The sequence below is a fragment of the Equus przewalskii genome, chromosome 23 (genome assembly GCF_037783145.1).
Source record: "Equus przewalskii isolate Varuska chromosome 23, EquPr2, whole genome shotgun sequence".
NCBI classification, from domain to species: domain Eukaryota; kingdom Metazoa; phylum Chordata; class Mammalia; order Perissodactyla; family Equidae; genus Equus; species Equus przewalskii.
In genome coordinates, this window is record NC_091853.1 from 15,965,886 (window position 1) to 15,990,466 (window position 24,581).

The window sequence follows — 24,581 nt, forward strand, 5'->3', positions numbered from 1 at the left end:
AGAGTCAGCCGGCCAGAAACGTGGGCAGAAAGCAAAGGGCAGCGTGTCCAGGTTCTGTTTATTATGTTCTCACAGCCTTGTTTGGAGTAAAGGTGAATGACATGATTCCACTTTGCACAGTAATGAAACAACTCAATGAGGACTCCATCAGCCAAGCAGTTTATATGGCAGATGAGCTGCTACAAATCTGTTGTGCACGCCGCAGGACTCAGCTAACGCCGCCGTGGTTTGAGTGCACGCTGAGCCAGCCACCTTTTCCATACCTGGCAGAGGGAGGGAGCAGAAGGGTCAAAGGGAGTAAAAATCAGAAAGGGAACAGTTTATTGAGAGGACCCGGGCCCCAAACGTGGGAAGGCCAATGGCTCCAGGCTGCAGTCTCCCATCTTGGTCCACAGCATCTTGTGGAGTCTTGAGAGGCCACAGGGACAGGAAGACATCTCTGCTCTTGGGTTCTTCCTCCACAATCTCGTGCCAAGTGGCACAGGCTCTCAATGCCACTCTCTTGCTTCTAACCCGGAGGGATGCAGATTTAAAGGGGGCTGACACTTGGCCGGTTGAAGGACAGCCTTGGATGGAAAATCATAATTCCTCTGCCTTGCTTGGAAGTGGGCATAGACAGGGTAGGGAGAGTTCTGGGCACTCTTGTTGACGGGAGACCATCCTGTCTGTGAACGTGCCGCTTACCACCTCTCCTTTCTGGCTCATGGAGAACCCGACACCACCTTAGCTACTTGTCTTCCTGCCCTGCTCCTTTCTCTTCGGTCTTTCCCATTCCCACCCTCCCCTGTTTCTCAGCACAGTGGGTTCATGCCTTTCCCTCACAGTCCAGGGCCAGGAGTACCCAGCCACCCCAGCCCTGCCGAGGAGAAGCGCCCAGGGCGCGCCCCCAGACGCTGGGCCTGCAGCCCGGGCAGAACACCGTTTCACAGTTTTGGTTGATTCAGAGCAGCAAGTTCTGGAGAGAGCACCAGAGAGTAAAATCAACTAGAAACTTTCCAGCTGTCCGTCCAGCTGAGACCAAAGAGGGAATGATGAGAACCTAGAGCAGGAACCGAAACCCCGCTGTGGCCTTGGAAAAGAAAGCCTCAGAGAGCTTGATAGTTCCAGGATGGGACACCCTCCATTAACAAATTTGGAATGGGGTCTAGCCCGGTGGTGTAGTAGTTAAGTTCACACACTCCGCTTTGGCAGCCGGGGATTCACAGGTTCAGATCCCAGGAACAGACCTACACACCACTCATCAAACTATGCTGTGGCAGTGTCCTAGTATCCTACATACAAAAAATAGAGGAAGATTGGCACAGATGTTAGCTCAGGGCCAATCTTCCTCACTAAAAAAGGGAAAAGAAAAGAAAAGAAATTTGGAAGTTGTGCTACCACTGTTATTAAGACCACACACCCTTCATCCACTACCTGAGTTCCAACTACCATGTTGCATGGCCTTGGGCACAGAGGCACAGCCTAACATGAAATGGCCAAACACAAGAGTATATGAGAACAAACACACAGGTGAAACAGCCCAGGAGTCCAACTTGGAGGAAGCACTGTGAACGAGACCCAGGAGGGATGGCCAGACCTCTCTAAACTAAGTACACTTTCAGCCCCCACTACTGGCATACCTGCTGTCTAACAATGCATGGGGCAGAAACATTTGTATCTCAGAGGAGCAAGTCAGACTGGGAGGACAAGGGGCAGCCACCCCAAGAGTCAAACTCAGGGCTGGCAGGTTCCTGGTCCTTGTGCCTGTTTGCATCTGGGCAGCTCCAGCCATCTTGGCCCACACATCTGTGTTTTCAGCTTAGCTCTGTTCCTCCTCTCTCCTCAGGCCTCACCTGTGCTTCTCACCCTCATCTGTACATTGGAATCCCCTGGGGAGCTTTAAAAACTGATGCCTTGGGTCTCAACTCCAGGTTGTTCTGGGACCTGGACATTTGGGGGGGGGGGAGGGGGGCGCGTTTAAAACTCCCGCAGGTGATTCCAATGAGCGGCCATGGGTGAGAGCCACTGTTTTAGGCCATCTTTTTTCAAAGTACGATTCCATGGGGCACTATGCACCCAGGAGCTTATTAAAAATGCAGATTTCTGGGTCCCGCTGGATCAGCATCTCTGGGTGTGGAACTTGGGAATTAGCATGTGTAACAGGCTTTCCATGTGATCCCTGGGCATGCTCAAGTTTAATAATAAATCCTGCTCAGAGGATCCTTCCTCACCCCAGAGATGCCGGGGCTGTGAATAGCTGTCATTGATTGTGTTCTGTTTGGTTTGCCAAGGGCAACAGGAAATCTCGCACCAGCCCCCAAACAGGCTAACGCTCAAGTAGGGCTGAAAGGCCTCTTGCGGGGTGGAAAGCAGTCCTATAAGTCACAGCTTTGCCTGCCCACTGCCCTGGCTTGCCTTGGGCCTTCAAAGTTCCCGCGCCCAAAGCAAGCCTGGAGCCCAGAAAGCAGTCCACAGGCAAGCCAGGCACGAGGAGCAAAGGAAGACGTTAAATGGAAGAAGTGGCCCCTGCGGGTGCCCACCTAACAAGGCGGATGAGAGCTTGTGGAAGAGGAAATGGGAGAGAGGGCAGGACTGAGAGATGTGGAAGATGAGGGATGAGGTATGCTTGGATATTGCTCTAGATGTTGTAAACATTTCTCTTTGATTCATCACAGACCAAAATCTGGTTGGCATGACCAAAGTGCCTGAAGGTAGGCACCAGAGTGGGGAACTCGGTGCCTTTTGTGGGAAGCAGGACACAACGGATGTGAGGAAAGCTCCACCCCGGGGAAGATTATCTCTGTGGTGTGCTAGTCTAATGCTCACAACTCTCACACACACATATACGCACACACAGACACTTCACAGGAGTACCATAAATATAGCTATCACATTCCTCTACACACGGACATTCGCCCACATACCCTCACTTAACGGCAAAATTCAGGATACCCAGGCTTGGTCCTTCACACCTCCCCATCGTGGGAGGAAGTCACCAGGCACCATGACACCACCATCTGCAGCCTTCAGTCCACCAATGGTTGGCAAGAACTCTAGGCCCCAAATGAGGCCACTGCACAACACTCTTGTTCAGACTTTTCTCCTGGGGACAGTGGAAGTGGTAAAAAGGCCCCTCTTAGAACATTTCATATTTCCATCACTCTGTGCTGTTCCAATTTATATGCACCTCATATTCGACAGTAGAGTTGGCAGCAGATGCACATTTCGTGTGTAAACAATGTTTAAAATACCCTGTTCGAGAATTTGATCATTAAATTAATTCTGGCAGCTTTAGCTAAGGATGGTTTTTTACCAGTCGGGGCAGGGGACTACTACCCAATCTAACTAGGAACACCCATCTGAGGCTTCAGAGTTCTTGAACATGAAATTGCACTGGTCTCTTCAGTGTGAGGGCTAAGGAGGCCCGTGATCTCTCTCTCCTTGACGGTTCATACACACACACGGACCCTCAGTCATAGATACAGTGTGCCATGGCAGGAAAGTGGACCCCAACACTAGTGGGACTCAAGAGCCTTCTTGGCCTTGTCTAGCTGTAACCAAGGAAAGAAGAGATTCACGCAGTTACTGGACGGGAATGCTAATACTGGAACCCCTACATATATAAAAGGCCCATCGCCCCCAGAGGAGAATGCTGCAGCCCACTTCTCAATCACCTGCACTCCAGAGCTTATGCCTAATCATGGGCTGTTCACTTAGTCAAGCTGAAAGTTTTCCAGATCTCCAGTGAATCCAGATCTATCAGCTGAGAATTATCCAACAATACCTCCACCATGTTCTCTGTGATTCAGTCCACCTGGAGGCCAGCCTCTTCCAGGCTCCTCTTCCACTTTCTGGTCTCTCTGCTGAAGAGTCATCTCCTTGGCACTGCAGCCTGTGCCAAAGTCAGCTTTTTCCTGGGCAGCTAGAGTAGGTTCTGTGCATCTCACTCATCTTCCAAAGAGGAGTTTCCTGACGCCTCTCAGAGAGCAGACCCAGGATACCATGAAAGCGTTTTAGGAAGGTTCTCCACAACGAGGTGTTCACAGTGATCTTCTTAGCCCCACTTCTGTTCCATGTTCAATCCCAAAAGGTCAGAGATCAAGAAGGAAGTTGCTGAGTAGCCAAAATGGCCCTCATGAAAGGGACGTTTCTAAGAGAGCATGCTCCCAGGAAGCAAGCTGGAAAGAGAGTTACAACCTAAGTTCCCATTCTCCCCCATCATAATTACATGACCTGCATGGCTGGGGGGAGGGGGAGAGACAGGGAAAGTGTTAGGCACCATGAGAGCTGTCCATGCTATGGGAATTCATCTCCCTTTGCCAAGGTGTTTGCCATTTTAGGAGATCAGGGATGTGTGATGCCACAGGGAGGCGAGGGCAGAGAATGTATTAAGCAACAGAAAGGTTATAAGGTGCCCCTTTGCACAAAAGTCTACTGGTACTACATTCCCTGGTCATTTGACTTCTGGAAAACTTCTTGGTAGAATTGAGGAAGATTTACAAGCTGTATCTTTCTTAACAGCAGCTCCATCAGAAATCATGAAGGACATCTCCCAAGATCCTTTCTGGAACTGCAAGCGTATGGGAGTCTTGTGAATTTCCTAGGCTAAGATGGGCAGTGGTTACAGCTTTTCACACTGGTCCTAGGGAAATGGAAGAAACAGCCAACTCCATGGAGTTTGCCCCCTTGCCCAGAAGCCACCTGTCAATGACAGTGCCAGAAACCTGGGATTCCAGAGACCTCTTTCCTAAATTGTGAGGTCCCAGCACCTGGGACTGGCCATTACATTGTGACAGCAGTCATAAATACGAGCCAGAGTCCTCTAGCTATTCCTCACAGGGGTATAGGACAAGCTAGTCAGGAATCCTAACTGAGGAAGGAGTGGAAGAGGTGGAAATTGCATTTGCATTATTTACAGATTAGCCCAGCATAGCGAATCTGCCTTCTCAGTGGAGATGACCCAAGGCATTATGGAAGGCAAGCTGCTGCCCCAGAGAGGGGTGACAGCCACAAGGTGCTATCACTAACCAAAACACAAACATGGTAAATGGAGTAGAGGCCAAGCTCTGTGGCTGGATCATACTTTGAACTGGCCTTTCATCCCTTCCTCGCCCCCAGCCTCCCAACCTAAACACCACTGTTTTTGAACACCTATGACACTTCATGTTAGAATATGGTCTTGGCAGCAAAGGGGAGGGGAAGGCCGGTGATCTCCAGAAGTCCCCATCTGAGGTCTAACTGAGCCTCCTCTGGTTTTGGGACAGTAAATCTAAGTACATTTTGGACCTCAGGAACCTGGGGTAAGAGTCTTTCTCCATGAGGCTGTGTACTTTTCCCTGGGCTTGGTCAAAGCAAGTCAGAGATGGCTCTTGCATGTTCTTCCTTGTGGCTTCTCGGGTCTGGAAGTCTATGTTTACCTGGAGACACAAACAGAGAGCATGGTCACAGGCACACAAGAGCCAAGATGCCTGGCAGCTGGTCCTAGCTATGTAAGAATTATTAATGACAGCATCTTATATATGTAAGGTATTCATGCTTTTCAAACTGCTTCATGGAGGTCATCCCTTTTCATCCCAGCAAGAATCCCATGAGGCCTGAAGACCAGATATTCTTTATCCCATGATAAAGAATGGGACTATTCTTTATCAGCCGTGATTATATAGATAAGGACACCAAAGAAAAGAGATACTAAAAAGCTGGTCTAAAGTAGTATGGAATGTCAATAACAGAGCCAAGGCAAAACCCCGAATCACTTAACTCCTAACCCAGGGGTCTTCACAATGTCAGGCGAAGAGTTAGAGTGGAGACAAGTATTAATGTGGGTTCCCTAAGGTAAGCTTGTCCTCTTGCCATTTCTTAACTGCTAAGAAAATAAATACCCCAGGGAGAGAGACGATGGTTAGAATGTACATCTTTGTTCCAACCAGCATTATAAGGAGCCTACAGCATCCGGCCACTGGCTAAAGACCTCTTGCATCTCGAGTCAAAGTGCAATTGAAGAGTTGTAGGTATGTAATGCACCTAAACTCATAGACAGCAAATATTTTTCTGCTATAAAACCCTCCAAGTAAAATTCTGTTTTATAACTCAGAACAGCAGTACATAGAAATTCATTTCATTATTATAAATAATTGTAATAAGTTATCTTAAAATAATATAAATGGCTGCAATTACTCATTAATAAGCAGTGACAAATATCAAATAGGTGCTTTGCCCCTAATGCTAGAGTAGTCTTGAAAGATAGGTGATATTATACCCTTTTACACTGGGGAAAATGTGATTCAGAGAGGCTAGGTAACTTGACTAAGATCATGCAACTAGTAAGCGGTGGAGCTGAGATTGGAACAAGATTCCAAACTGGGTGCTCATTCCACTAAGCTGTGGTGCCTTCCACTAGGAAAACTAACTTGGATTCAATGGCATCTATCCTTGCAGAATCCCTGTAAAAACATAGTTCCTGCTGGCACATTTCACTGACAGACAGCTAAAACACCCCTAATAGAGCTCCTTTTATAGAAGCCCTGGGCTCTGCACCTTAAAAATGATCCCTTTTTCATCAAGAGCCATCAGCGTAGTGAGGCTCAGTTCAGAAGAAAGTCCCCACCAAGCGTGACTTGAACCCCCATGAGAAGAGAGATGTGAGCCAGGAGCCACAGATAGAGGTCTGACAAAACGCTCGCCACCACCAACACACCTCCCTCGGAGCCTGCACGTCCACAAACTCCTCGAAGATCCTATGGGCCTTGGAGACCAGTTTTGCTGTTGACCTGGTCTTCTTGAACTCCTCGCAGGCCAACCAGAACTCCAGGTTCTCCTCGCTGAACTCCGTCTTCAAGAAGGCGCGAAATGCAGCCACCCCATCTGTGGATGTGGAGGGAGGTGGAGAGGAAGAAAGATAGGAAGAGGCTTAAGCTCAAGAACTAGAGAAGAAAGAAAGGTGGCCCTGATGGTCGAACCTTCACTGCTCCTCCCCATCCTCGTGAAGATTCTGTCCTCCTAAACGCACAGGTACCCTCAGAGTCAAGCCATGCTCCTTGTTCAAGGATCATTGTGATAGGAGGGAGAAAAGTTTAGGAAGCCACAGTAATAATGACTATGGGAAGGCCTGGTCACTGTTAATCAGCCCTCAGTTGTCACTGCCTGTCCGCTAATGCAGAGTTGGCTGCCCCCTGAATCTACTGGTGAGCCTTTGTTTCTAGTTAGGCCAAAGCAATACATGTAATCCATTCCCTACCCTAATCCAAGTCAACCACCCTGGAAAAACAATCTGTTACACAACAAACTAGTAGGGGTGTGAATGCCTCCAGGCAAATCCTTCACTACTACCAGAAAAATGTCTGAAAGGAAACACGCTAGTGAAATTCAGTCAGTGACGCCGTTCTCTACATGGATGGGACTCCCAGCCTCTTTTGAAAAACCTTTGAAACCCCCTATTTTAATGGTTTATTCCATGGATCCTTTATTTTAAAAGAGTTTGCCTATCGAATTATATGTTTTAATTAAGATTAATTATAATTTTTCTACCAAATGATTTAACGATGCACATACCCTTTAATTTTTATTAATCAATGTCATGCACATTGCCAAACAGAGCTTCCAGTGGGAATAAGATAAGCAGGGTTACCACACAGATTTGGAAAGGAAAACAACATTCCTTGATAGCCTATGCATTCGGTTAATGTTTTTATTTGAAAATATTTTTTATAAATTATCTTAACCCTTAACGCACTCTCCTCTAATCAAATAAGAGCTGTAGCTTTCTAAAGACTGTCCTCAGAGGAAGGGCAGATGAAGTCTAGAATAAAGAAGTGACTGCATTGGTTAAAAATGACTCTGGCTATAATGTTTTATTTCTTTTCTAGAATTCATTAGAAGGGCAATGTGTTAACAGTTCTTAATTCTGGGTCATGGGATCACCTGAGCTTCTGAGGTCCACCAATATGCAGCAGGACAGGCCCTGTCCAGGATCGTTCCATGGATTGGTGGCCATGCTGTTGACATATTTAAATGTTTATTTTTACTTTCCTGAAATATTTTTATTTCTCCTAATTACAAAGTCATTGTGGAAATCTTTGTTTCTGAAAGTAGGCGTTTTAATCCCTACCCTACACCAATAGTCATAAAAGCCAAGACTTGTCATTGCAAGAGCCAGGAACTTGAGAGAGAAAAGAATTTTGATGGAACTCCCAAAGCTAAACTTGAAATCATGAAGAAATCTAAGTTTGGAGGCCTGAGCTTAAAGTATTTAACAAAAACAGGGGTGGCTATGAAATTTATCACCCAAGGCAGGACATTTTTGAGAGTGAAGGGGGCATTTCTGTTCTCTACATGGGGACGATGGGCATAAACTATGACCACCACAGGCAAAAAGCAGGACATATGGTCACCAATTCTAAGACAAGGAGTATGGAGAAAGCAGAATATAACATAAGGTTGTTTTCCATCAGCAGGATGGAAATAAAATTGTGCCTGTGCCAGGCAAGGAAGGAGGTGGAGTTTAGTTTAGACTCATATGAGAGGTCTGCTCAGGGCCCCACTCACCCTTATTCCTACATTGGGTTCAAAACCCCAAAAGGAGGGAGTAGAAACTCAAGATAAATTGAGAATCAAAGTGAGCACAAAACAGTGACATGGCACTGATCAGGCAAAGAGATGGCCTGAGAACCATTCATTCAATTCAACAATTTTTTTGAAGAATAAGATTAGCCCTGAGCTCACATCTGCCACCAATCCTCCTCTTTTTGCTGAGGAAGACTGGCCCTGAGCCAACATCCATGCCCATCTTCCTCTATATGTGAGACGCCTGCCACAGCATGGCTTGATAAGCAGTGTGTAGGTCCTCACCCGGGATCTGAACCAGCAAACCCTGGGCCGCTGAAGCAGAACGTGTGAACTCAACCACTGCGCCACCAGGCCAGCCCCCCAACAATTTTTTTAAACTACTAACATACAAAGTACTGTTCCAAGTCTTGGGACACATCCGAGAACAGATCATAAAATCCCTTGTGAATGCTCTTTTTGCCACACTTTGTCTCCTCCCAGTTCTCACAGAGGAGATCCAGAAGTTTCCACAGGCTCCAAGGCAACTCAGATTTGAGAGCTAGCATGCACCACTGCAGCAGAGGTTGCAGGCAGAGGCCGCATGGAAAACCATCTGGAGCTGTGGAAGCCTCTGAGGAGACTCAGTGCCTGTGAGAGCCAAGGGGAGCTGGTTCAGATAGGTGGCCTCTGAGCAATGATGGGTCCACATGTGACAAGAGCCATGGACACTCTCAGGGGACACAGGAAAAACCTGAGGACCACAGGCCAGAAGCCCTCCCCTGCTGCCTTTCCACTGTAGTCAGCGTGTGGGAAGAAAAGGGTCAGGGGAGGCCACTAAAACACTGCGCATTTATCTAAAAGAACAAATGCAAACTGACTAGAAGAGCCAGTTGTTTTTAAACCAGAAGAGACTAGATTCCTTGAATGGGAAAGGTTAAGTTCATTGTTTGGTTTACATTTTGTTTTCCTTTTCATCAAGCAAAACCAAGTGCTTGTGAGCTGGCTGAATCTTGTTACAGATAGAGAAAATTACCTTCCTGCCTTCCTCGATGGTACTGGTGGAGGTAACCCTGCTCAGGAGACGTGCTGACAAGGTACAGACATTATCTCATTTCATCTCAGTCTCAGCTTTGTTGGGGCTTTGTGTGGAATAAAAGAAAGAACGCCTGCAAAGTGCTTTACTTACCCCCATTTTATGGATGAGGAAACTGATGCTTAGAGAAGTGGCTTGACTGAGTCACACAAGTAAGAATACGTAGCATTAAAAAAATACAAGGTGTGCTAACTCCCAACCAACACAGCAATAATGCCATCTCCATTCATTCATTCATTCATTCACCCATCATGTAACCCAGGCATTTTGCTAGGTGTGTGGGCACAAAAAACAGGCACAGTTAAGCTGTCACAGAACTTGCAGTGAAAGAGTGATTTGAGCCAAGAAAACATAATTATGGTAATTGCGGTATATATGATACATGATAAGATAGGGAAAGCATAGGTTGCTGTGGAAGTACCCAGAGGGATGCCTGAGCCAGACCTGAGGAGGAAAGGGATGACCTGCAAGAGGAAGTAGATTCTAAGCCAAGATGTGAAGTTGAGGAGAAGGCAGCTAAGTGAGAGGAGAAAGGGGAACAGAGAAGAGAATCACAGGACAGGGGAAGCGCATGAGCAGAATTAAAGTTTATTTGAGTAACTAGAAATAGCGTAGTAGACCAGTGTTTAATAATCACCACATAATGCTAAAAATCATTGAGACTACTTATAGGATAGGCATACACCAAGAGGCCTGTGAAAGAGCCAGGGAGATGGAAGGATAGCACAGCGCTCCAAAAGACCAGGGAAGCGAACATTTCAGGGAGGAGGAGGTGGTCACTGTGTCCAGTGCTACCCACAGGTCAAGCTAGATACGGTCTGAGAAGTGGTCATTAGATTCAGTGACAGGATTCAGCAACCATTGGCAAGAACAGTTTTAGTGATGTGATGGGTGCCCGAGCCACAAGTGGTAAATAGAGCGGTGAACGAGAGGGGAGGAAGTAGAAACAGTTAATTCAGACGTCTCCTGCAAGAAAGGGAGTAGGGAAATCAGACAGCATAGCTGGAAGGAAACAGGAGGTCAGGAAAGAGATGGTGTGTGTGTGTGTGTGTGTGTGTGTGTGTGATGGGTTTTTTGTAAGAAAGCCTTGGGTATATTTAAATACTGATCTGGTCAGAAAAGACTTGTGGAGCAGGAGGAGTTGAAGTTAAAGGAAAGAAGGAGTTTAATTGATAAAATGTTGCCTCTAGGAAAGTAGAAGTAGTAAGCTTGAGAACAGCATCATGATGGAGAGGAAGGGGAGAGGTTGCGTGTGGATGCAGGGAAGTTTCTAGCTTGGGTACAGGAAACTGATAGAGTTCCTATCTGGTATTAGCTGGAGAAGGTAGTAGAACCTAGGGTTTTATTTTTATTTGTTTATTTAGGATTTGGGGAAGGGAGTTTTATTTATTCACTATATACCATGCTTTTTGCTGGAGATTTTACAAACACTAGCCTAAATTTTTTTCACAACAACACTGATCCATAGACAGCATCACTCTCGTTTTCCACAGGAAGAAACTAAAACTTACAGAAGTGGACTAAATTTCCCAGCTCCACAGCTGGCAAGAAGAGCCAAGTTTCCCTACCAGGTCCATATGACTCCACAGCAGGATCTTTCCAGGTGTGTTTGCAGGCAGAAGGGAAAGGCAAGAAAGAGATTAAATGGGCGAAAGAATAGTTTCTGGTAAAGGGAAATTCTGCAGAAGGAGAAGGATCAAGAAGAAATTGAAGAACTTGACTTCCTTAAAGTCAAAAGTAGGGAAAGAGAGGGAGATGGATGGAGATAGAGAGAAATGGTCGGGGAAGCGACATATTTGAGATGCATCAAGTTGAACAGCCTGGGTCTTCATTATTAATTTGGGGTGAAGTCCCTACGCAGGGGGTCTGTCTCCATGTGCTAGGTTTGGGGGAAATGGTACGAACAAGTCCGATAGTCGCCACCTCATAGAGCTCGTAAACTAGTGCAGTGTAACAGACATGAAGCAATATTAAAAATAATTAATTGAATAATTGCCAGTGCAGTGTGGACACCTAAGAGAATGGAAACGGTTTGGAGCAGCTACTTTGGAAAAATGAATAGGAACCTGGTAGAAAACAGGCAAACAATTGTGAAGACCTAGATTTCAGTTCCCGGAGAGGGTTACGATGCTCCACGAAGGAAGCAAGAACTTTTCGTTTGGGGTATGTCCATCATTTAAAGAGAGAACTATCCAGGCTGGCAAATGAACCTTGACCCTGGAGGACAGTAAGGATTTACAAACCAGCAGTTGGGACATAGAAGAAAGAAAAGGCAAGCAGGAAGTAAAAAAAAATTGAAGTTAGAGATGAAATTTTCAAAATAACCACCGCAAGTGCTTATCAAGCACTCGCTTTGGGCCAAATGCTTCATGAATCTTATGACATTTCCTCCTCATAGCAAATCTATAGCATAGGTCCTGATATTTTCACCATTTTAAAGTGGAGAAAAATGAAACTTAGAGAAGTTAAGTAACTTGCCAAAGGTCACATGGTTAGCAAATGGCAAGGATGACAGACTGCAATCCAGCATTCTTATGTGATCAGTGGTCCAGTCTCCAGCTCTGTACAACGGTGAGGCCCAAGGGATGCCTGCTCCAGTGACGGCTGGAGGGGAGGGGAGTGCCACTGCAGCACACGACAAGGAGGTCACTAGTAACACTACTGACAGCATTTCCAGGACTGATGGCAACAGATGAAGTGGGGAGAAAATTAAAAAGTCACAGAGGAAAGCAGAGGAGTATCTGAGAGTAGAAGAACAGCAGAGAGACCAGGATGGGCATGGGCAGCAGGATTCAACTCACTGACACTGAAAGCAGCAGACACTGATGGAAATTTGGAGAAAAACGTGTAGTGAACTCATACTCAGCTCGAGATTATCTGGCAGCTTCACTGCAGCAGCCTGCCAAACCCTGCCTATCCCCCTGGAGGGGCTGCACCACTGTCTCAGTCAGAAGCACTGGTTCTGATCAGAGTCAGGCCCAGAATTAGCTCTGTGACCCTGGACAACACATTCAAACTCAGCATCCTCATCTGGAAAGTGAGGGGGTTGGATCCGATGAACTCTCCCAGGTAGAATTAGCACTCTGCTCTGCACCCCTATTGCAGCTTAGACATGCCTGACACAACTCTTAGTCGATTGTTTTCCATCCTCCTCCTCCTCAACATCATCACCATCATCATAAAACAGGCCAAGTTCTGTGTTGTCCAATCTACATATGTCAACTCACTTAATCCTTACATCCACCCTATTATCCAGGCAGAGGTTCTGAAGTTAGATGCCCTGGGTTTGACTCTTGCGCAACCTTGGAAAAGTGCCTTAACATCTCAAAGCTCAAGTCTTCGCATCTTGGAGAGTTTAAGTTAAATGTCTGTAATCAGTTGCCTGGTAACAGGTGGAGTGGATTTATACACACATCTGCGTGACTTCAGAGCCCCTCTGCCTGTCTCTCCTCTGGTGATCATTGATGCGCTCCACATTTTCACTTCCTCCAAAGGAGGGATGGACAATAACCCCAAATTAGACTGAAATCATGCTGAAAGTGTGCCAAAGCAGAGCAAAAGCGCCATTTGGCTCACAGAACTGGATATTCTCCCACAGACACCTGCCATCACCATCTTTGTGGTGACAACTGACCACTAAATACCACGAATAACCTGGAATCTGCATAAACTCTCTTCTTTCTTGCAGCACGATACCCACCCTAAGCGTCCCCTCAAAGACCAGGCAGGCACATTCCCCAACCAGGCCGGGACACTGTAACAAGGCATGGCTGGGTGACCATGTAAACATGCCGTGCTCCTTCAGGCAGCCTCAATCCAAAGTGTGGATGCCTGCATTCCTAGGGCGGGCTTCTGAGAGAGTCAGAAGGGAACCAAAGCAAAATATGGCATTTGAAATTTGCCGGGGATTTCATAGGAAGAGCTTGAGGAGAGATGGGGAAGGAGGGGAGAAAGACCTGGGAGGATCTGGAACTGAGAAGCAGTAGCATCTAGAGAAGCAGTAGCGTCTAGAGAACAGATTGCGGCAAAGATGCTGGAGAAGCTCACAGAGCCCTGCACAGACTGCACTGGCCGCAGCCCTCCTCCTCTGCTCACCAGCCCCTCTCAGCCCCAACCTCATCTCCCCCGCTCTTTCGTTTTCCCAGGGCCGGCTCTGAGCAAAGCAGGGGTGGAGGGTCACTGTGCAAAGAGAAACTTCACCGGGGAACAATGGAAGTGAGCAGTGGGGGGAGGCTCCCTACGGCTGCAGGAGCCCCTCCCCTTCCCCAGAGCAGATGGCCACAGCGGGCTTCTGTGTACAGACCACTTGTCCCCCACCTGGCCCACGTTTTCTGCTTATGCGACCAAGCAAAGGAATTGTATGGAGCCAGAGCCAGCGGGAGGTCTTCTTTCCATCTACAGCCTGTCCTCCTTCTATCACCTCCCACCCCTTCCCAGCAAACCTTTCCTCTGGTCCACTCCCTGACTCCTCAGCATCTTTCCTTGACGCTCTCCCTTTTCCTGTCATCTGTCCCTTCTCACTCCTCCTTCCATCTTTCTCTTTGTCTCCGCCAGGACTCTCTCCTCCCCTTCTGCTTGTCCGTAAACTGCAGTTGGTTAAGATGCAAGATGCTGGTTTATCTCCGAAAGTTCATCAGCACCCACTGGCATCTCTCAGTGACCTGCTTTGCATTAGCTGTGCTTCCTCTGCCTGCGCCCCAGGCACAAGCTGCTCCGTGCACCCCCGGCCCTGCTCCCTCCTCTATACTCAGGGAACTGGAGTCCCCCCTCCACCATCTCCACAGATTCCAGGCAGCTGGAAAGAGTGACTTCTCTCTGATCCCCAAAGCTATTCTGCCTGGGATTGTGTCCTGATTCTGACACACACTAGCTAAGTGTGACCTTGGGCAAGATGCTAAACCTCTCTGTGCATCGGATCTCTCATCTGTGCAGTGCAGGTCCTAAGTGTGCCTGCTCCATGGGGCCGTTGGCATGACTGTGTTTACACAATCCATGTAGACAGCATGCAGGGCCTGACACTCAGACAGGGATTGCACCATTCACGTTTGTCACCATCATTCCTGCACTTCGGTGGCTTAAGGAATCATCATACAGAACGTAGCATGTCTAATACAAAAAAATCAATCCTGGCAACTTCAAGGTGGTGGGTGCTGAAGAGTTCAGGAAAACGGGAGAGAAACAAGAGGATCTGCCTTGTTTTTCATTTCACTTTGGTTTTCTTTGTATGACCCTCTAACAAGTCAAGGCTCTGAGAATATTACACATTTTTTTGACAGTAGTGTCTATCTAATCGCAGAAAGGGAAAGGCCTGTGTCCAGAATTCCTGGAACACTGGGCAGAATATTGGCATCCTCCCGAGCATGCACAGAATCTCCAAGAACACACCCGTGGCCGCACATGCTGCCTGCTGCCTGCATTCTCCTCCGGTTCTTTGATGCAGGGTGCTTACATAAGAAGAGAAACTGGGTCACTATGAATGAGCAGTGCAGCTGGTACAGCGGGGAGGGTGGCTTAGGTAACAGTTCAAGGTCCAGGAGCCCTGATTTAGCTGGCATCGGGGGTGGGCTTGAGCCTAGCTCAGCTCTCGGACTTGGAAAAATACATGATCACAAAGATGAATATTTTTTTTAAGCTCTCTGTTTACCAAAGTGCTGTCCCAAAGACCAGAGTCCTCTTGCATACCTGATCAATTGGAAAAAATAAAGTGGTGAATGTGTTCCAAGGTCAGACAGAGGATAGGAGACGAAAACACATTTATAAAATCCAGGATATGTACACTAATGGTGAAGTCAAAACCTCTTTGATTCAGAACCAAGTTCACTAATTTGAAACTGGTGATGAGAATGACAACAGGATCAAAGGCTTTCTTTCATGTTGTCTACAAAATAAAGGTTTTTAAACAAATAACTGGCGCTAAGCAAGATTTAGGTAGGAGGTTATTTAGAGAACAAAGTATTTCCAGTTCCTGACATTTATTGGCAAGCAATTGGTATGCTAATTATACTTCAATCTTGTGATTAACATAATTTTCTTCAATGATCTCCACTTTGTTAGTGTACATATAGCAAGATGATGTATTATAATAGTAGTAGGACTTGACAGTTGTTAGAGTGTTCGGGCTAGAGAGGACATGAGAGATCCTATGGTCAAGCTCTACACTGGAGCCAAGGAAACGGGAGGTTCTGAGGTTGTATGGTTTCTTATTCCTAGGACGTAGTCACAGAAGAGTAAGGAGAACCTGGGTCTTACACCTCCTATTCCAATGTTCTTTCCTGTTTGATCAAGCAGAAGCTGAGTCAGGTAACAGAAAAAACAAGGTAGAGCCTGTATCTGCAATTATTATAAGAAATTGGCAAGGACTTTTCTATTGAAGGGGAGACCAGGAAGTATCCCTAATAGGGTGAAAGTTTGGCATTCACAAATGACTCCTTTTATACAGGAGAAGTATTGCAAAACCCCATGTATACCAGTCCATAGCCTAAAAGATTTCAAAATTAAGTGTCCAGGAATATTTGCCTAGTTGGTTTGATAGAGCAATACTACAGGGACTCCTAAAGAGGAAACATATCAGATTCACTACTGGGCTTTTAAACTGCATCCCCAGAGGGATTCCCTCACGTACACTGAGGGGAGATTGGGACGGTATGAGGAAGGGATGCTAAAACCTCGGGAGACAGAGGATGAGGTACGATGGAGCCTGAATAAGCCCACCTGTAATTCTAATACATCCCCCACCCTACCCACAGTGTTCAAGCTCAAGCTGCCTGTGGGAACAAGGAGTTGAGGCCACCTCTAGCGTAGAGGAGGCATGAAATGCATGTTTTCTCAATGAATTTAATGTGTTATAACAAAAATAATAAAAATAGTTATCCTCTATGGACCCCCTCTGTGTGCCAGTCATCATGCTTCGCACTTCATAACCACAGCCATATTTAATTCTTACAACAACTCTACAGGTAAGTCTTATCTTTCACAGATGAAGAAAGGGAGGTTTGGAGAGGTTACGCAATTCGCCAAAGGTCACATAGCTGGTCAGCGACAGAATGGCTGTCCAGTTGCTTTCATTCAAACCTTTTTCAATAAGCTGTTAATAGTTGCCTTATTTATTCCATACACTCCTGTAAGGCTAAATGCACCCACATTCCTGGGTGCAAGTAAAAATTACAGCAATTTAGAGAGGATGGCAAGGGGAAGAGAAGCTTCTTTTCCACCCATCTCTATTTCACATATCTCTTTTAACCCATGTCCTCCATTTATGCAGAAAGCACACTTGCCATATTTGTTTATTTATTGTGAACACCCTCCACCATACCTGCTACATATGCGGAATCTGTGATACACGGTACCTCATCCATGCACTGCCTGAGAACTTCGGAAAGCTGCGATACGGTCTTTAGTGTGTTTCTTGGAAACCACAGACCACCTGCCTCACTAGGATGCTCCAGATTCATGGTTTCACTTACTTGTGCTTTGGAGCCGTGCTTCTCACACTAAATGAGCACAAACATTACTGGAGGGCTTGAAGAAGAACAGATTGCCAGCCCCACCCCCAGAGATTTTGATACAGTAGGTCTGAGATAGAACCCAAGAATTTTCATTCCTCACAAGCTCCCAGCATCTGCTGGTACTGCCTTCCTTGGTTCACACTTTGAGTAACACTGTTCTAGAAACTTTTGGCTTAATGAGAGATGTGGGGAGGGCTGTGCAGTAAATGGAAACCTGATTGTTCAACTGTATATTCTAAAACTAAAGAGCATTCAGATGAATAATTAAGGAATTTCATGAGCTGGTAATTTTAGTGTTTGTTTGTTTAGGGTTTTCTGCATGGTTGCTGTGTGACCAGGTCAAGTCATTATATTTTTCTATATCTCAACCATTATCCCAAAGGAGGCTAATTTTTAAAAGCCAAAAGCCTCCTTTTTGGTCTCCTTTGCTCAGCAATGGATAAAACTTTACAAATGCAGGAGAGCTTTCAACTGTACTATTCCACTGACCTAACCTTCCCTGGGCCTGGTGGGGACAGGTCAGCATAGAACCTCCATGCTCCATGCAAACAAGGAAACAAAGCCAAGGACCACATGGATGCCCAGGGTGCACTGCTCTGTCTTCTGGGTGTGGGGTCAGGCTAAAAGAAGTGAGGGCAAAAGGGAGGGACCCTGTCCACATCTTCACCTTAAAACAGGAATGAATCCAACTTTTACATCCAAAATAACAAAGAAAGGAAGGAGGGAGAGAGAGAAAAAGGGAGGAAGAATTGATCCAGAGTTAAGGACAGAATGTCCTACAAAACGCTGGACATATAACAGGCATATAACACCTGCACCTCATGAGGAATATAAAAGCAGAAGACACACAATTTTGTGCCTGCTCTCCAGCAACCTGTCAGACAAGACCTCCCACAAGTTAAGAGCCTCCACTCTCCCAGGTCTGAGCTGCAGAGGCAGAAAGGCTTCTGGGTGTCCACACTCACACACACACCCCCACACAACCCTTGGGGGCAGACTACATGCACAACTCATAGACGCCAAGTCTAATTGCCACTGAATGAATAGGAAAAAGATGCCAAATTAATGCACATTAGCAATCTCTCCCTAGCAAATAAAGCCATCAGCAATTTCAACTTCATTTTTCATTTGCTAGTTAAAAAAAAAGCACTTAGCAAGTGGGTATCTCCCAGCCCTCTGTGGGTGCTTCTTTAGCTTTGTACTACACTTGTCAGCAAGTGTGATGGGAAATCAAACTGCTCCAAATATTTGCCTTCCAAATTTTTCTTGTACTAAGGTTTAAAAAATAGCAAAGTTGCTTTCTTTTTTTCCTGAGATTTGAACCCGTGCGGTGCTCCCTGCACAGCAGGACCCTGCCAGGGAGAGCGGAAGGGTTCATAATGCAGGTGCCTTAGCCCCTCAGCTGGTGGCTGGAGCCATGTCAGCTTTGAAGCAGTTTTACATAACCCTGCAGGCGGCGCTGACTCAGACCACCTGCCGCAGGTGACGAGTTACTGCCGAGCCTCGGTGGTTGCTACAGACGGCATTCTAGAACAAGGGAGCAAAACTGGATCCAGCCTCTGACATATCCTACTCCAGATCCTTCATTGCAGAGATGAATAAATTTTCCAAGAGACTGAGGGATTCCATCAAGGCCACCTTGCTATGTAGTAGCAGAGCTGGGTCAAAATGGAGAGCACTGGACTGACCACCAGCCATTGTTCTTAACTTAATTGTGCAGAATTATGTTCCTTGATTAAATAGAAACAACGCCGTAAACCAAAAGCAGCCCTTCTGCTCCCGCATCAGTGAGGACTTCCAATATTGACGAGATGGAATTTAAGGGGGACACTGAATACCAGGATTCTATTTGGAATCTTCAGGCCCCTAGTCTGTAGTCAGCAGACTGTCTTATTTCTTGTGTTAGGTGTACGCTTGTTTGTTTTCTCAGAAGGGTGCATTCTCCACCAGGGAGGGACCATCCTACTCATCAGCCAACCAGCTGCTTAGTATAGATTTTGTATATAATGAACGCTCGATACACCTTTCTTTAAAATAAACGAGTGTCCAAAACACCCATGCAGAGCAGGGATGGCAAAGATGTTCTGTTGATTGAGAAAAGGCACAAAAATAATTATCTGAATTTTCTGAAATACAAAACTCCAGGAGGATAGCTGCCTAGGTGTAGAGAATTACCAGGGAGTAGACTCTAGACTAATGCACCTTTTTCTGGAGCCCAGTCATTCAGTGGTTCTCCTTTCTTTACTTTTTAGGACATTTTGTTGTCTTAATTGAAAGCCCCGAACACCTCTGATCAACTGCTGTGCCTCCTAAGGGACCAGCACACACGCAATCCCTTGGGAAAAGCTTAATCAGCCCTAATTGAGTTACAATACTAACCTAAACTAATTAGACTTTTAGAAAGTTGTCAACACCCTACAAAGTAACCTGGGCTCTGGCTCCTCCACAGCCTTCCTGGGGAGTAAGTGTTCAAGTTCTAAAACCTTGAAATTCTGCCAGTGACCCCTGAATAAAGACACCTTTCTTCTCGCAGACATTCACTCCATTGGCTTTTTACTTCTGTACTAAACAGTCGTAAAAATAGAACATCAGACTCCAAAAAGGATCACAGAACTTCAAAGTTCAAAAAGCCTATTTCTGTAGTGGTTTTACAAAGAAACCAATCTGGTGTCTCTTGTAACCCCTTAGTGGAAGCCCCATCTCAGATAAGTGTCATTGCCTTCCTGGAAACCAAAAGCAACCGCGACAGAAGCAGAACCAAGTGCCTTCAGGTCTAAAAGTCATTGACTCAAGCAAATAAAATTAAACCTCTTAAACCTCCGGGTCTTGCCACTGCAGCAACCCAAATACACCCTAAGCTTCCATCCACTAATTTTACCACCATAAACTTTGTCTACAATGGCTTAATATTAATAATGGGCAGCAAAATTTGCAAGCTTATTCTCAAGACACATTTGTTTTACATTTGATAAGTAAAAGCATCATTTTAAAAAATACCATCATATTCTTACAAAACACCGTTGAGTAGAGAACCCAAAATCATGTAAAGGTGTCCTTTTATGAAGATTCTCATAGCCGGGTGACAGGTAGCACACAGGTATTTCTATCAGCATTTTAGAATGAGGAAACAGCCCCAGGGACTTGAACTAAGTGAGTCAGTCATGAGGCTGAAATAGAAACCAAACTTTAAGGTGACCTTGAATCGAATTCAGCCAGAAAAGAAGGTGTAAATTGATAGTGACACTTATTTAGCCTAATGTGACTCCAGAAAATAAGTCAGAATAGCCTCATAAGAAACAAGCATTGCTGTCAAATCCTAAGCATTACTGTACATATGCCAATACCTCGGCAAATTCACCACATAAGCTTCTGTTTGGGGTATAGCCATATGTTATATAGGCTGTATCTTCGCTGCGTTATTTTCCTTCCTAAGTGTAATCCATAGAACGCTCAAATGACTATTTGTCTCACAAATTACTTTCTACAATATGGGCTTATTCTTGGATCTTGCATTTCATTTTAAAATCTATTCAAATGCGTTTGTTAATTAGTTTATTAGGATCAGGGCAAAGGCAGAAGGCACTGCTCGTCCCGTGGAAAGCAAAATCACTTCTAAAGACATCTTCTGAAGACCTAGGGACTCCATCACGGCCACTCAATTATCTTGTAGCCGAGCTGGGTCAAAATTGAGAACACAAGTCTGACTACCAGCCAATGCCCTTCACTTTGTTGTACAAAATCGTGTCCTCCAATTAAGTGGAAATAATATGCTAAACTAAAAGCTGCCCTTCTGCTCCCAGATCAATCAGGACTTCTAATATTGACAAGACAAACTGAAGAGGAACACCGAACGTCTGTGCGACCCCTTCTGTTCTCTGCAAAAGACCCTTCTCTCTTCCTCACCCCAGCTCTCCCTCTCCCATGTGCTTAATGCCACTAGGATTTCAAAGCCCAGTGAATTTGGACTTGATTATGATGAGAAAAAAGCCTTGTGCTTTTTTTTGAAAACTTTGGCCATTGTCAAAGTGCCCTTCCCACACCAAAATATGCACGACTATTTCTGCCTCTGTGGGAAACTAATGGCAGAAAAGATGAGGAAGGGCAAAACGGAAGAGGAGGGGTAGCAGAAGTGTGCTCTGCCCGTCAGAAATTGAGGAATGTAACACGGCTAGGGTAGTAAACCCCCCAAATAAAGAGCAAGAAGAAAACTCAAAACTTTGCCAACTCAAGTGAATAACAAAATGCCCAGGACATTCATTTGACTGATGAGCAACCCAAGGCTCTCTAGTGAGCTGGGGCGAGGTCATTTAATTTTGTAAAGAAGATCTGGGATGGAACCTCGACTCTCTCATTCCCATTGAGCCCACCACTCCCACTCCCCAAGCTAAATTCTTTCTTACTAAAATGCTGAGAACACGAAGGCTTCTTGGGACCATACTGTCAACCCAGAAAACAGCAAAGAAGGGCCTCTTCCCACTGCATTTAAAGTATGTTTTCTTATCTCTACACCTCTCTAAGCAGAAGGCTCTGTGACGGTGGGCACTGGCGCCGTCTGAGACCCCTAGCACAACACCTGGATCATGGTAGGCTTTTGATGCATGTTTTACTGATGCACCAAACGATTCACTGCGACATGTTGAAACCTGAATTCTACTCACACTTATGAGACAGAAGCACATCAAAGGAATCTGCCCACCTCGTAGCCTCTTCCGTGGATAATCTCCTACGAAAAAAGAAACATCTCCCCTGAATATTTCTGGAATAACCACCTCTCCTTCAGCCATCACCGAGATTTGCTCAGGAGGAAAAATTGGAACAATGGGGGCAAATGAAGACCATACCTAGATTCCTGCAATTCGGCCGCTGTGAATGTGTACATTCTTAAGTAACTGATGGAAAACCCTCAGGACTGGAATTCAGTGGATTTAGTATATTGGTTTTCAGTCTTAAAAGCAAAGCTAAGTAAGTGCATGATTTAGAGATGTCAGGATAACAATGGAAAGAAACTGGTCTCGGCATCAGAAAAGTTAGGTTGAGCTCCTGACTCCATCACTTACTGTCACCTGACTTTCTTCACCTCTGTAGAGGGGATAACAATGGCCATTACAGAGCTCTGTGAGGGTTAAATGAGGTAACATCTATGACATCATTTAACGCAGTGCCTGCACAGTATAGGCACTGAATCCAGATTATCTGACCCTAAGCAGATTTTTAGGGTAGATTTGAGTGTTTGTTTCCAAATTGAGAGCTGAGACTGACAACTAAGTAGAACCAAGAAGTATCCTTCACTGCAGCTTTGTAAGAATGGTGGGTAATATGGTTTTCTTAAAAGTAAAAGGAGCATCCCTATTCTGACTCGTCATACCTTTTGAAAAGGAAAATAAACATTCTTTCACTCACGTTCAGGGATATTAAAAGGAGGTGCCACGAAGCAGAAATTCAGTGTCACCTGGCTCATCTGGTCACCAACCTCCTAGAGAAGAACGGGTTCTATAGCCCCACAGTAGCACCCCATGGTGGGCACCCCGGGAAAGCCGGGTGGCCATACTACTCACTTTAGAGCGCGGTTGGGTTTGTCAGGAAGAATAGCTGTGAAATCACTACACGAGTCTGACTTGTGCGACAGGCATCCCAGTCGAGTCCTCATCCCTTTGTTCCTGCAACAAGCACAGGGGCAGAAGGATGGGGGATGTCATGATCATAGCTGTCAGCTCTAGAAGGGGCCCCTGGAGCTGCTGCTGTCAGGGCCAGCACTGCCCCCTCCCACCCTTCCCCAGGTGGCCCCTGAAGATTTCATGAACAAGAGGAGAAACACCTAGAAGATGAAGGGATACACTCACTCCCTATCTTGATTCCCAGAATAGTAATAGGTACCCTACCCCTAGAGGCTTAATGCTTTTTAAAGCTGGCACGGCAAGTTGATGGTAAGTCAATGAAGGTCGTTAGCTTGGAAGAATTTCTAAATTAGGATTCTCTGTAGGGAAAGGAAATACAGTGATGACAAAATAACAATCTACATTTTGCTCTCCCACTAGGAGGGCAAAGTAGCAGCAGCAGCTCCTGATTGCAAAGCCCCAGAAGTAGTACCCACGCAGAGAGGAGGGGGTTTCCTGCCTAAGATACGGATGCATATCACAGAGGCTCAGAGCGCGAAGTATGGGCTTCAAGGCGGGTCAATGCTGCCTGGAGTTCTCCCCACTCATCCCACACACCTGGGGATACACATAAATTTTTACAGACCAGCAAGGACCGATGCCTGCAGGCGAGGACAAGAGCAAGGTACAATTAGCAATTAAGAACCAGTGCGCCGAGTTCTTCTGTTTACTTAACGAAGCCCTCATATTCCTATTTATATTTTGGCTTATCTCAATCAGCACGTGTAAAATTTTGACATGCATATTTAAATTTCTCATATTTCTTATTTTCCTAAGGATCAGATACTTAAACAGTTACCTGCTGCGGAGGACGAAATGAGAAATTGTGCTCATGTCTCTTTCAGACTCCCAACATTAGCCCCTTTTTACCTTTAATCAGAGATTGGCAAACTACAGCCCCGCAAGATGCCCATTTGTGTAAATAAAGTTTTATTGGAACACAACACTCCCCCTTTGTTTACATATTGTTCAAAGCTGCTTTCGAGCACAGGGGCAGAGTTGGGTGGTTGCAACACAGACTGTATGGCCCACAAAACTGAAAATATTTACTCTCTGGCCTTTGACAGAATTAAGTTTACTGACCCCTGACCTTTAACCCTGACAACTCCTCACATGGAGGGCAAAGGTAAGTGGGAGGTGTTTGGTATAATCAGATCAGGACTTAAGAGTGACTTATAAAAGGGGGCTGCCACGTGCACATTGGTAACAATTTGCCACAGAAATAGGCCCAGAAGATTTCATTCTCCCTGCTGAAAGGAAGTCCTTCCAGCCTGGCTTTTCTTTCCTTTTTTTCACAAATCCTGGGACTGGGCAGAGATGTTAGAAACCATCCAATTCAATCTCTTTCTCTTATTTCAAATGGGTTTTCATCCCTGGCTCTGGTATTTGTTCACAGAAATCCTATCCAACGAATGTCCACTAGGATGGTATCTTATTTGGCGTGAATGGACAGCGTTTGTATTTCCCAGTCCGCCTCCGAGGAGCCTGCTAAAGCCAAAACATCCAAGTTCCCAGAAATGGTACCTCTCCCGCAGAAGAGTGGGCCTGCGTGGCCTTCGCTCCCACCTCTCATCTCAGGCAGGCCCATTGTGAATCGATTTTGTGGCATTTCAAAACATTGGCTTCGGCTGGTCTCTCTCCTGCACTAGTGAGCATCGTGTGTCCACTCACTCTTACAAGTCACAGGCTGCTCTGACACCAGGCCACACAAACAACTGATTAAAGGCCCTTGAGTCATCACTTTCCGTGAATCTGAGTAAAGGTCTTGCTCAGGCTGCACCACAGGCCGAAACTTAACTTTCAGTGTGT

The 24,581-nt window shown here is 45.8% G+C and overlaps 1 protein-coding gene across 8 annotated transcripts in view; it reads right to left on the minus strand.

Moving 5' to 3' along the window:
* Positions 1-39: 39 nt before the first annotated feature.
* Positions 40-24,581, minus strand: part of RGS8 (regulator of G protein signaling 8) — a 50,995-nt gene continuing 26,453 nt past the window's right edge. For all 8 annotated transcript variants that reach the window (XM_070591594.1, XM_070591592.1, XM_070591591.1 and 5 more), the window contains 4 exons: positions 22,674-22,775; positions 21,777-21,841; positions 6,674-6,840; positions 40-5,396 (listed from right to left, as the gene is read on the minus strand). In XM_070591594.1, coding sequence (XP_070447695.1) covers positions 5,214-5,396; positions 6,674-6,840; positions 21,777-21,841; positions 22,674-22,775 — 517 coding nt within the window. In that variant the 3' untranslated portion in view covers positions 40-5,213. The remainder of the gene's footprint in view (positions 5,397-6,673; positions 6,841-21,776; positions 21,842-22,673; positions 22,776-24,581) is intronic.